The sequence below is a fragment of the Hippoglossus stenolepis genome, chromosome 1 (genome assembly GCF_022539355.2).
Source record: "Hippoglossus stenolepis isolate QCI-W04-F060 chromosome 1, HSTE1.2, whole genome shotgun sequence".
Taxonomy (NCBI): Eukaryota; Metazoa; Chordata; class Actinopteri; order Pleuronectiformes; family Pleuronectidae; genus Hippoglossus; species Hippoglossus stenolepis.
Window position 1 is genome coordinate 28,204,882 of NC_061483.1, and position 12,962 is coordinate 28,217,843.

At 41.4% G+C, this 12,962-nt stretch overlaps 1 protein-coding gene across 1 annotated transcript in view; it reads left to right on the top strand.

Annotated features, from left to right (window-relative positions):
- The window catches only part of si:ch211-186j3.6 (neural-cadherin), a 286,707-nt gene that overhangs the window by 270,552 nt on the left and 3,193 nt on the right, over nucleotides 1-12,962 (top strand). The window contains 2 exon segments of the mRNA XM_035162307.2: nucleotides 10,991-11,145; nucleotides 12,831-12,961. Of these exon segments, the coding sequence (XP_035018198.2) occupies nucleotides 10,991-11,145; nucleotides 12,831-12,961 (286 nt within the window).

The following is a 12,962-nucleotide window of genomic DNA, read 5'->3' on the forward strand; positions in this document are numbered from 1 at the left end:
ATTCAAGTAAAAGACAAGTTATATGTTGTATCAAAAACAATATATTCAAGTTCATTTAATATGTTTAATGGCATATATGTTGTTTTTAAAAAATAATTTTGAAGAAAATGATCATAACATCTTTGGTGTAGTGTTGAGGCTGCTTGAGAGGTGGGTCTAGGGGAAGATAAAAGCCCGACACAGACCAGGTAAACACAGAGTCGCTCAGATGAGTACCGATATAAAGTATTATGTATTATAGTCATTGCCACGGTTCATTTATGGTTGTTTTGTTTTACAAGGGTCATAACTTGCTTTAACCTACGACATTTACATTATTGAATTTATATATACTGAGGCCCATTTTTCAAAACATCAGCGCATTTGAGACTGATTGACTCCTTTCCCACTTTCTACTTTCATTCACATCCATATGATAGGACAGCCGACTTGAAACCTTCCTTTACTCAATCCATCACACTGAATGTTTATGCCCGAATCAATTTGGTCCAGATTTATTTTTGACACATAGTCATGTAGTTACAAGCAGGAACTGTTTAGAAAACTATTACTTATTGGAGCAAAAAAGATATAACCTGGAGCACCTGATGAGAGCTGTCTGCTGCAAATCACTGGGAAACAACTCTGAAGACAAGACCTGCTGAGATAGAAAATGCAGCACAGTGAGAACTGTAGAGTAAATCATGTCATTTCCTGTATTCAAAAGCTTGATGAGTATATCAGAAATCTTGGATGGTTGGAGTCGTATTCAAGCATTTGATGCTGCCATTAAGACACTGGTGGCAATTCAATGTCATAGAAATCCCACATGAATGGGAGAAAACTACACAAGACCGACAGCATTTCCCTGTTCATCTAGACTAGATTGAACTTTAGGTTGCCTTTTCATGAGGGTAGATGACCACAGGGGAAGGTGACCTTACTGATATTAAAACAAAATGCATCGAATAACCTGAAGTGTCATTTGTAAAATGGTCAGCTAAGCACTTGTGGTTAATTTATGGCGATCCATATCGGACAAAATCCATGTGGTGCCTGGCAATCAAGCCGACTTAAAGTGCAGAGATTAGAGAAGGATATCAGATTAATGACACAGATGTTGGTCAATGAGTCACATACTGAATATATCACAACAATCTCCTCTGCCAGATGAGCCAAGCAGCCAGTTCACTGATTGCTGCATTGATTCAAAAGTACTTCAAGGTGAAAATGTTACCTGGGGTATTTTGAGGATTGGTGAGAGTTTGCAGCAGCATAAAAAGAACGTAGAGATCATGGACCACTCTGTTGCATAAACCAGAGCAGAGAGTAGCCTGCAAACATCATTTTCTGGACATTTCTTTAGCTAATTAACTAATTAATTAAGAATATTAAACAGCAAAATAACTGAACTGCAAATGTTTTTTGGTTATTTTGTCTTGCACACCCTTCAAACACACGGCCCTCCAGCAACAATTGTCTTATTTCCCCTAAGACCTTTTTATTCATTTAATAATAAGAAACTATTCATTATAAACAATGCCATTTTCTTGACTGCAAAATAAATGACTTAAAAGTGTTCAGTGGCCTGAAACAGAAGCATTGTATTCATTGTACACAGCACAGACTGTATTTAAAGATGACTGACATGCCACCTCCCCAAAGGTGAGCTGGAGCCAAAGCATCGTAATCGCCACCTGGTGGCTGGCTGCAGTATGAGTTATAAATCCAGCCTCCTCCATGTTAGTGGATAGCACATGGACCAAATTTAAAGGCAAAGTACAAATCGAACAAATTTTTCTCAAAGATGGTTTCTGCCATTCTCTGTATTTCTTATTACACTAATCTTTGTCCAAGTGCTAAATTCCTGCAAAGTTTGGTTGTAATTAGTAAGTTAATGGTATAAATGGGTTAAAAAGTTAGTATTCACAGCTGAGACTGACTCACAATTTGCGGAGCGTGTGTATCGTTGGGACCTCGATACCACAGCTCCATCCCCAGATCGCTACTGCGCAGACTCTGGCTCCAAACGTGCAAGATGGCCGCGCTCGTCAGATCACGGATATTTCAGCCTCATTTCTGGATTGTGTGGAAGTAGTGGAAGCTCGCTGTCCATCTTTATATTTATCTATGGTTCACACCAGATGACCTTCTGTAATTGGATTGATTAAGATGCCATCTTGGAAATGAATCCAGTTCTCTTACAAAGATTAATCCGTTAAGCTCAATGCAAACAATCAGAGCAAAGTTATTTATTCACCAAGTTACACTAGATAATTAGACATCACTCGCACTAATTAACTTTACATTTAGACGTGCTGCTGGAACAGAAGACACACCCATTCTCCAAATCAGTCTCAATCTTAAATTCCACCCACCAACCACAGCCTGATTCATTCATCTAATCCTTCCATAATGAGAAAACAGATTTTTTTCAACCTTTCATGCAAGGATTTTGGTAAACACTTCTGGATACATGGTCCTGTTGAGGAGAACATTGGGTTCCAGCACCTTGTAGAGTTGGATGATTGCACACGTACACTAATAATAATCCTACTGATTTTTCTGGATAATCCTCTAAGCAAAAATATCCCCAAGCATAGACGACACTACTAAGAGGCTGGAGGGAGGCTCATCTTCCCCAAAATGCTCATGGAAGTGTTTTATTGAAATTTTTTGTGATTTACTTGCAGATTGTTATTCAGGCTGTAGAGATGTACAGTTGTATTAATACCTGCACCCACCCAAGCTGTTAGAGAGTCAATTAGCACCGGCCAAACTCCAATAATATGGGTTAATCAACCACCCGAACCTCCTGAAATATAAAGTTTAATGTGATTAAAGCAGTAAAGTAGTCTGCATTGATTGATGAAGATCGATTCTAGCAATATCTGTCGCTCACAGCTGCTTTACACTGCATTACAAGCTTCTCCTTCAGGTCTTCCAGGTAATCCATGCAGCCATATGAAGGCAACAGGACACATTTTAATGAATCCACACACTTTATTTCAGCTCTTTTATCCTGTGCATCATGAAGTTGCTGACGTTTTTCATCAGTTTCATTCCAGGAAGGCTTCACAGTGCTAATACTGTCACATTCAATTTTTACATTTTACAGTACACACTGCTTGCCTGGTTTTAGTATCAAAACTTCGGGGCAGCGCAGAGAGTTGTTTGGAAACAATGACGTAGACCCTCACAACCGCTTGCTGATTGGGTCTTTTCAGTCACAACATCGCCTTCGCTGATTCGTCAGGCTAGTATCACATGACCGCCATCCCGGGAGAAATCAGCCAAATTGAAAACATTGTAGTATGGATGTAGCCTGAGTGTTTCAGCGAGTAAAGACTGACCAGATGCAACATCGTTACTCTGAAGACAAATGAAGTGAAAACCAATTGGGAGCATAAACATTTGCTTTGTGTTTGTGATTCATTGCCTTTGCCCTGGTGTTCATTAACTTTTTCTTTCGTAATAGATGGAGTAACTGAAAATCATAAAAAAAAGGGCTTGTTGTTTCCAGTGATATATTCTCCAAGGCACAGACAAGTTCAGTGATCCAAGACCCATGCTGATGAAGTGAAGTGTATAGGGAAACCACGCATACAGAATTAAAAGCACTGCATGGAGTAAAAAAAAGAAAGTATCTATTTTTAAACACACCAAGACTTCACTGAGAAGTTCTTTAACTTCTCTATCTGTGTGTTTGCTATTGCTCCCGTAACTTGTAACTTATTTAAGCTGCTCCCTCTCTTAACACGAGAGTTCTGTTCTGTTTTTTCACTCTTGAATTACTTTGTAGTGAGGAGAACTCTGTGTTTTCACTACTGTTGCACAGCAACAGTTTTTTACTCCTCGTACTGGCTGATCAGCCGACCAGATGGCGACCAGAACAACCAATGTGTGTTGAACAATGGTCATCAGGAGGATGATACACAGAGGAACACAGTGATGAGGGAAGAGCTGGATCCAAACAACAAAGACTGATGGAGAAGAGCCTATCTTCCTTTAATCATCATGACATGGAATTGGTGAACAATAATATAGATGAGTTAGTAGCTCCAGTGGGAAACTTACTGTTGTGTTCTTTACAAAGACATGGTTACAGGGAGATTCTCTGGATCCCAGCGCTGCCACTGACAGGAACAAACTCATTAGCAAAGAACAAACGAGGCGTCATGCTTGTTTCTCTTATTAACAACATATGGTGCCACCTTGGACACGTAACTGTTAAGGAACAGTTCTGCAGTTGTGGACGTCGGCTGAGTAGGTGTTGAGAGCATTCGAGAGGATGTGGTCACGTGTGCCAGACGACCTCTTAATGTGGTCTGAGTGATCGCATCTCAGGACGCATTTGGATCTTTTCAGATCAGTGTGGGCGCTGACCACTTGTGATCGGATCACTCAGGACGGATGTTGATACAAGGTCTGAACTCTGGTCTTTGCAGTCATGTGACACATTATTGTTTGCACTTTAATATTTGTACGGTGTATTTATCATTATTAGTCAAAATAGATTAGTCAAGTTTTTCTGATTATGAAAAGCAGATACAGCCAAAGTTAGACAATAGATGTGAACCAAGTTGATACATGAGAAGGATATTGGATTTAGTATGATATGAAGTTTCCATGAGGAGGTTTACAGTACTATCAGCTAAATGAAAGACACACACACAAAAACAGAAATAAACATCAGCGACACATTGACTTAGAGCTTTTTGTCATAACAATAGTCTGTGGACAGAGTTTGTATTTCTGAAGGGGAGATTGTGTTACTAAAGAGTGTTCGAGCTGAAAAGAAACACAACACATGCAAGTTATCAGTGAATTGATATTGTTTAACACTATCACTTTCCTACGGTCATGTAGCTATGGACCAGTGGAATCAGTGGCATCAAAGTATTAGTACTGTTTGAAGAAGAAAAGAACTGTCACAAACAGGAGCAGTGAGACGAGTTGTAGATAGACAGAGCACATGGCGGCAGATGGCTGCGGTAAACAGAATTATAGTTTGATGAGGATAAAGTCCATACTGAATTATTGACTCGTGACGACGTGACACTGATCTCATTGCAGATATTTATTGTGTGAATGGGAATCCCATTACCCACACTCATTCTGCACCATTTCCACTGCTCATAGCACAATGGATTTCCCTACTCATCAAGTCACAGGATGCTGTGCTAAATGAGGGGGCAGTGTGGGAGTTTCAGGAGGCGGCTGCAGGACATTTTACTGACATCCGTCTTTTCATCTTCAGATATTTTCCCCTTTAATAGTTAAGATACAAGGAACTGGGACATCATTCATTTCAAACACTGTCTGTACTTCATGAGCTACGATATTTGGTTTTGGTGAGAATTTGAGGAGTATGTGCAAAGTCCGAAGTCGTGCACATAAGTCAAGAGGCTGCTCAGGAAAAGCTCAGAGGTTTGATCAAATGTATTGTTTTTTCCTAAGGGCCAGTGACAACAGTGGAAAGTAACTTTAAAGAATGGTTAAAGTAGAAGTAAGTAGAAGAAGAAAATAGTTACAGGTGGTTAGACGGAGGAGAAGGGGGTGTTAGTAGAAGGAAGGAGAACAAGTTAAGCAGAGAGAGAAAGTGAGAAAGTTAAACAAAAGGAGGAGTGATGGTCAAAGAGACCATAGGACCTTGGAGGCATTGTAAACAAATAAACACATAATCTCTCTTTTCAGGCTCACTCTTCAATCTCTCACACACACACACACACACAGATACACGTACACACCGTCAGAAATACCAATAAAATTCTCAATTTCTCTGTTTGCCCTCTAGAGAGAGCCTTTGAACAGAGCAGATTCATCTTGTATGCCCTGACCTCCAGCTTCCTTGCTCACTTCCCCATGGAGCTCGCACTCGCCACTTCTTCAAACACACACACACACACACAGGCACGCACACGCACGCACACACAGGGCAGATGGAAGCAAATGTAAACACATTGAGACAAAACCTCCACAAGCAGCGACACACCTGTTGTATTTGCAGTTTCTCTGCTTCGATCTATCTATAGGGGTTTTTCCACTCATAAAGGCATAAGCCCTAATGCATAGAGGAGGATATAGAAGCTATTGATCTATGCAGTACAGTCTCCCTCACAGCCAGCTCCAGATCCGATTTCTGTGTGCACCTCTGTTCACATCGCATCCCGGCTCTTTTGCTGTGTGTTTTTTTCACCCAAGTGAGAAAAAAGACATTTTTAATAGGGTCAATGTGAAGTGTGTTGTTTGTTTGCAAATGCACGTGCACCGCAGTATACACAGGGCATACATACCAGAACTTGTTTTACAGGACTTTAGAAACATGCTTCACAGAGGGAAATGAAAATAAAACACTTCAGCCTGATGATTAAGATCACACCAATAAAAGTATGGATCTGAACTTTGAGACTCAATACATCATTATGATTACTTACAGTCTAGTTGGGCAGAAGCCGTTAGAGAGAGGTGTTCACAGTCGGCCTTGCACTGAGCTTAAGTGAGAATCTTCCTTCCACTTTTTAATGATAAAGCCATTCCATCGCTGCAACTTATATGCAAATGAAATATGGTCTGTATTTATGTTGCACTCAAAATGCCATCCATTCACACACACACATTCATACTGTGCATCCATATGTGAAGCATTTCCTGTGTCACTTCACAGCCAACAGGGGTAATTCAGGGTTCAGTGTCTTGCCTAAGGGCCCTTCGGCACACGGATCGGGGGAGACTGGGATCCAACTGCCAAACGTTTGGTTTGTAGGTGACCCACCCTACCTCCTGAGCTGCAGCCATCCCACGTGTGCTTATTGGGGAGTAAAAAGATGTTTTAGAACACAAAACATATAATGAGGTCAATCTGGTAAAGATATTTGAACAGATATATATATAATGTAAATATATAAAAAAAACATTAATACATTTTTTTCCAGTTGATAGCATAGGCAGCTAGCTAGTAGCTAGTAGACTGCAAGCTTACTCACCTGGTTACTTAAAAAATACTTGATCTGTTACACTAGTCAAATGAAAATATTAGTATATTACACCTGGTTCTTATTTTGATAGCCATCATTTCTATTGGTTGATTATAGTTAATTAATTTGTACTGAGGAGAATAATATCGACGTAACATCGTGACAATGAGTCCAATGTAACAGAACATTATTTTAATTTTTTATTTTGCTTTTCACTTCTTCTCCAAATATACTAGCTGCGTCATTTACATTAATGTTTGCTGGCCAGCCATCTTCTGCTTTTCTTGCCTTTACTGGAGAATAACTACATTTGTGTCTGTCCCTCAGTAAAATAGCAATAAACACATCTTTAAAAAAATGCTCTATGGCACCTCTGATGGTAAAAAAACAGGCTCAACATCTCCATCTGGACTTGTGACTTGTGTTTTTAAGTGCACTTGTTATTTTGTCGTAACCGTTTTAGTGTGAGTTGTTTATGGAAATATGGATGTGCTAAGACTCTGATTTATGTCGATTCTTTGGAGGGAGCGTGTACAGTGAATTAAATAATAGTACATTCTGTTCATTATCTCGTTCTGTCAGCACAGAGATGGAACTTATTTTTATGGTTCAATACGACCCAGCCTGAAGCCTCGTATTCAACATGGCTCAGGAAAACTCCAGGCTGCTGCGACCAGCTGCCTCTCAACACTGCCTCTGTGTTTGGGTAGCTTGGGCCACCTCGCAGTAAATGAGGACCACTGCAATCGGGGCAGGAAACTGAACCAGTGACCTTGTTTTTGCCAATTCACTGCCTCTCTAACATCAAACTCTCTCTGCGGCAGTCAGCTACATGTGTCTCCTGCCAAAAGACTGTCCCTCAGGTTTTTTTATTTCCTAATATTATGTCTTCTCTTGATGGCTGTCATTTAAAGCCATAATGCCACTCTTAAAATGAAACGGTGAATCTCTTGAAACAATTTCATCTTATAAATCTGTCTGACACAGGAGTTGTGGTAAGGACGACATGTTGACAGTAAATGAATATTGATTTTCCCTCTTGCAGTGTGCAGCTGGTTTCTGGCTGAGTGAGTTTACTCTCAGAGTTGTCAGAGGGTGGGCTGTTTAATGGAGTGTTATCAATTCACAGGGAGTTTGAGTGTCGTCTGTTGGTGTGCTTACATGATGGATTGGCTGCTGGCTGTTAGTTGTGATGTAGGAGCAGGATGTGTGGATTTAAAAGAAAAGCAGAGGTGGATGGAGAGGGGGAGACGGGAGCAGTGCGTGTTTAAAAGATGTCATGGAATTGTTTAAGATCACAGACTTTCTTTTTATGGTGAAGTCTTACATCAGATTAATAGGATTTGAGCAGCCGGCGTATTTATAGTGCTGCCAGTTAAAATCGTTTGCGGTACTTGATTGCTGCTGTTCTCAAATGTGATTAAAGGCAGCTCTTTGTGCGGTCTGTGCAAAAACAGATTTGAAGATGGGGAATGACTCCGAAAATAATTCAGTCAGGATTAATAAGTGACACATGTGAAAATGATTAAATATGATCTCGACATTTTATCTTCTACAAGTTGCTCCTTTAGCAGTTGGAAAGAAGAACTGAACATTTATTTGAGAAAAAGGCTTTGAATTAAAGGGGAAAAGAGACTAAGTCAGGACCATGTATATGGTCGAAGAGTCTAATTAAGATGTAGTGAAAACAGTTTTGAAACTCTGATCAGCATATCCATGGTGTACTATAGTGTCAGCCAGCCCTTTATGTTTGCTTCTCTCTTCTCTCTGTGCTCACATATACAGTGTCTTACTACAGCTGGATTCCCTACACAGATGTTCTCATTTACATGTTTTACTGATGTATGAAATAATGACATGGCCCATTTAAACTAGAGGTTAACCAGCAGGCACCTCCTAGTCAGTTTCAAGCTGCTGCTCTGCATCGCTAAAAAAAAGGCGTGAAGAACGTGAAGACGAGCTGCACTGGGTTCACTGCTGTTTTGAGGGGAAGCTAGAAGGGACACAGCTTCTTCTCTTATTTTAGCCATTTTGACAAATGAACCCCAGACAATGTCGAAAGTTGCCCTTTCACATGCAGCACAGTCCAGAGATTGTCATTATGAGATGTGTTCTCATCTTATGGAAATACGCAGTGAATTCTCTGCACACTGACCAACTCCATTCTCACATCTGCTCAGTCGGACAAACCGCAGACCTTGTACCAGGGAGAACAGGTTTAAGTCGATTTATTGTCTGATTCAACCATACACTGTATATAAAGATAGATGACGTGTCTCCACATCCTCCCACTATCTACTAAATGGAGATAAAATATTGAATATGCACGTCACCATCTTGTGCATTTGGAGCGAGAGCACTTGAATATACATCAGTGTGCTAAGACCAGCCTAAAATAACCAAAACCATCTGTCAAAAAATGGATCTGACGAGTACTTTGACTTTTTCATTTGGCCCATATCCCATCTACTAACATGGAGGAGGCTGCCAGCCACCAGGTGGCGATCAAAAAGTTTTGGCTCTGGCCAGTACTGTCATCCATCTTTATATAGGACTACACAGACTATGAGTTTGACTGATTCCTACATTTGCGTTCACACACACAGCTCCTCCGGGTAGTGTCTTGAAAAGTTCAGGGTTACAATATGCTTGAAAGCAGCTTTCATGTCTCACACAACACTCATCCTCCGTCTGGGTAACAAACCTCTGCTCTGCCTCTCTTCCACTGAACAGAGTAGATGCAAAGAGAAGTGTGCCTCTCGCTCTCAGGGCCGAGCTGGTGATTCAACTTAAAGTGGCGAAAGTTTATCCAAAGAGTCTCTAGATTTGTCCTTTTGCGACTTTTTGTAAAGCAGTGGCCAAATAATGGCACAGGGTTATGTGTGTGTGTGTGTGTGTGTGTGTGTGTGTGTGTGTATAAAGCAGGTTATTAAAGGCTAGTGAATTGTGAAGTGTTGACTAAGGCAACAGGAGACGGGAGACAGGACACAGGATTTATTGTTCATGTGAAAAGGTCACAGCAATGCTTGAGTGGGAAAAACATGCCAGTGGGATGAAGCCTGTATCTGTATCTGCTGCTCACTGTCTGCAATAAACCCACAAATCAAAAGCTATCACTTTGTATAAGCTTCTCCACTTGTTTTCTCTCTTGCACGCATTTTTAATTAGCATCCATACCTCTTGCAATGTTAGAGTAATGCATCATGAGAATAATTCTGATTTTAAAGCTAATGGGAGCGTAAGTAGCTCTCATGAAAGGTCAGGCCATTAATTGACGGTGCTTCCACTGACCTGGGCAGCATCTTTGAAGCTTATTGAATTTAGAACCAAACACTGTCACAGTGACTGCAGTGGCTATTGTCTAAACGTTCTTTGCTGCCTACAAGGTCTGCCATGTAATCACAGTGTTATAAATACCAGATAATGGTGTGAAGGACTGAGGCTGTGAATCAGAATTATAATTTCAGTTAGGTGAATATTAGACTGATATATATATACTGTATCTCCAATGAATCAATTGCTTTCAGTCCGAAACGTTCCTAATGTTAAGCAGGATTACATCCATCATTTTGCCCTTGATATGCGTGATTTTTCACGGTATCATCCCATTAAATCAGGTGTGCTCTGAAGCTAACAGTCTGTTAGCATCATTTGGCCAATTGCTTTGACGAACCTCAACAACTTTGCTCCGCTGTGGTGTCACTAGACACAGTGGGCAGAAGAATGAGGGGTTGTTGGTATATAACAATGTTTTGAGGGGAAGTATAAAGTGCAGCTGTCCCCCGCCCCCAATAGATTAAAACCTTTTGTTGGAAAGACTCCAAGCATCATTATCAGATGAAACCCAGACAAATTACCACATTTTATCTCACTTTTTGTCTGCAAATGATGCTCAAGGCTTACTCCATTAAATAATAACTCTCTCTGTGGCCATGCCTTAATTGGCTGAAGGATCTTTTAATTGAATTTAATTTAATATGTACTGCTAATGCCCGCACTGATTAAACCTCCGCTACTGTCTGTCTCAACCACAGTGCTGCTGCTGGGCATTTTCCTCTACACCCGCTGGAGGAGCTACAAAGGGCTGAAGGAGGGTGTTTACCACGTCTCAGCGCACCACGACGGGTGGGAGGACATCCGAGAGAATGTCCTCAACTATGACGAGGAGGGAGGCGGGGAGGAAGATCAGGTACAACCCCCACACGTACACTCACACACGTGTACTCACTATTAAAATGCTTTTATACTTGCACTTGCATGAAGGTGAATTATTTTTCAACGACACAATTCGTAAGGCTTCTATCGGTTTTGATTATTTTGGAAATACTTACATAGCAGTGCATGCAGTGGATTCACTGTGTGTGTGTGTGTGTGTGTGTGTGTGTGTGTGTGTGTGTGTGTGTGTGTGTGTGTGTGTGTGTGTGTGTGTGTGTGCACACCCTAGCGTTTTAATTAGGCCCACGCAAAATCAAACAGCCACTGTAATCCACAAGTACTCAACAGTCCTCAAGCGCTTGTATAATATTGAGGCTTTGATCGAAACAAACACACATAGCCAAAATTGGGAAAAATACCATCACACACAGGTTGTTATCACACCTGGTATCCAAAAGCCCTCAAGGTCTTGTTCCCCGTACTTTAAATCACCTGCAGTCAAACATACAAAGCACACACACACACACACACACACACACACACACACACACACACACACACACACACACACACACACACACACACACACACACACAGATCCCCTATAGCAGAGCAGATGCTGTAGTTAATTCTCAAGGGTCCTGTTTGAAAGCTCTCTTGAGGAATAAAAACAGCACTTTCCACTCATCACATAATCAGTTTTACAAAGCGACCCACACCTCCTCTGTGTGTATCGTCTCTTCCTCTTCCTCCTCCTCCCACATCCCCCTGTTTTTCAGTTTTTTTTTTCTTCCTTTTCATCTCTGCTGCCTTGGTTACAGTTTTGGTGCAATCACATTAGCGCTCAAGAGACTGAATACAGTGGGTGTGAGTGTTAAGCCCAATTCCTGAGGCGATGTAGATATCAAGTGCTGTGATGGGTCCACTTGGTAGCGTCGCTGCCGCTTTTGTATTGAGTTGAAGGAACAAAGCCAGACGACGTCCTTCTTTTCTTCGTTGCAGTTCTTTAAGAAAAACTAATTGCTCTTCAACATCTATCAGCTGCAACTCCAACATGATCCGCTGAGTAACACTCGCCATTGCTCTGAATTAAACAGAGACACCAGAGAAGTTGTAAATAAGCGGACCAGAAACCGGAAGACACTCAACACCAGCATAGAAACTGCACCACCACTAGTGCAGCGGTTAAGGGTCATGTAGCTTCGACGCAGGAGCAGGAATTGGGCTCAAAGGCGTCTACTAGTATACCCCGATTCACCAGTGTAAGAGGGATGGATGGAAAGAGAGAGACGCCCTTCATCACCTGTCTTAATCCCCTCCACTCATATGTTTTATCTCCTCTGCCTCACACACACACACACACACACACACACACACACACACACACACACACACACACACACACACACACACACACACACACACACACAGTCTACTCAGATGTATGATAATTCTGTGAGACAGTAAATGGAGATAGATTTGAAACTTAAACAGCTGAAACGTTCACAGTGAAGGAAATGGGGAGAGCTGATTGTTTTTCACCTCTCTTTTCGTTTCTTCTCTCTCACTGCCACATTTCATTTTTTTACTGCCTTTCTACCCAAAACATTCAGTCTTTCTCTCCTTTCTCTCCTTCACAGCTTATGTGCTAACTGGGACTCTTTCTCTGCTTTTTGCATGTGTGTATGTGACTGTCTGTGTGTTTATTTGAGTGTCCAGAATGCCTATGACATGGCAGAGCTGCAGAAGTCCCTCCAGCCGAGCCCGGCCCAGTCCGTCCAGTACTGCCGCTCCAGAGCCCTGCACCACCCTCCTCCCCCCCACCACCACCACCACATGCTACACCAGGCG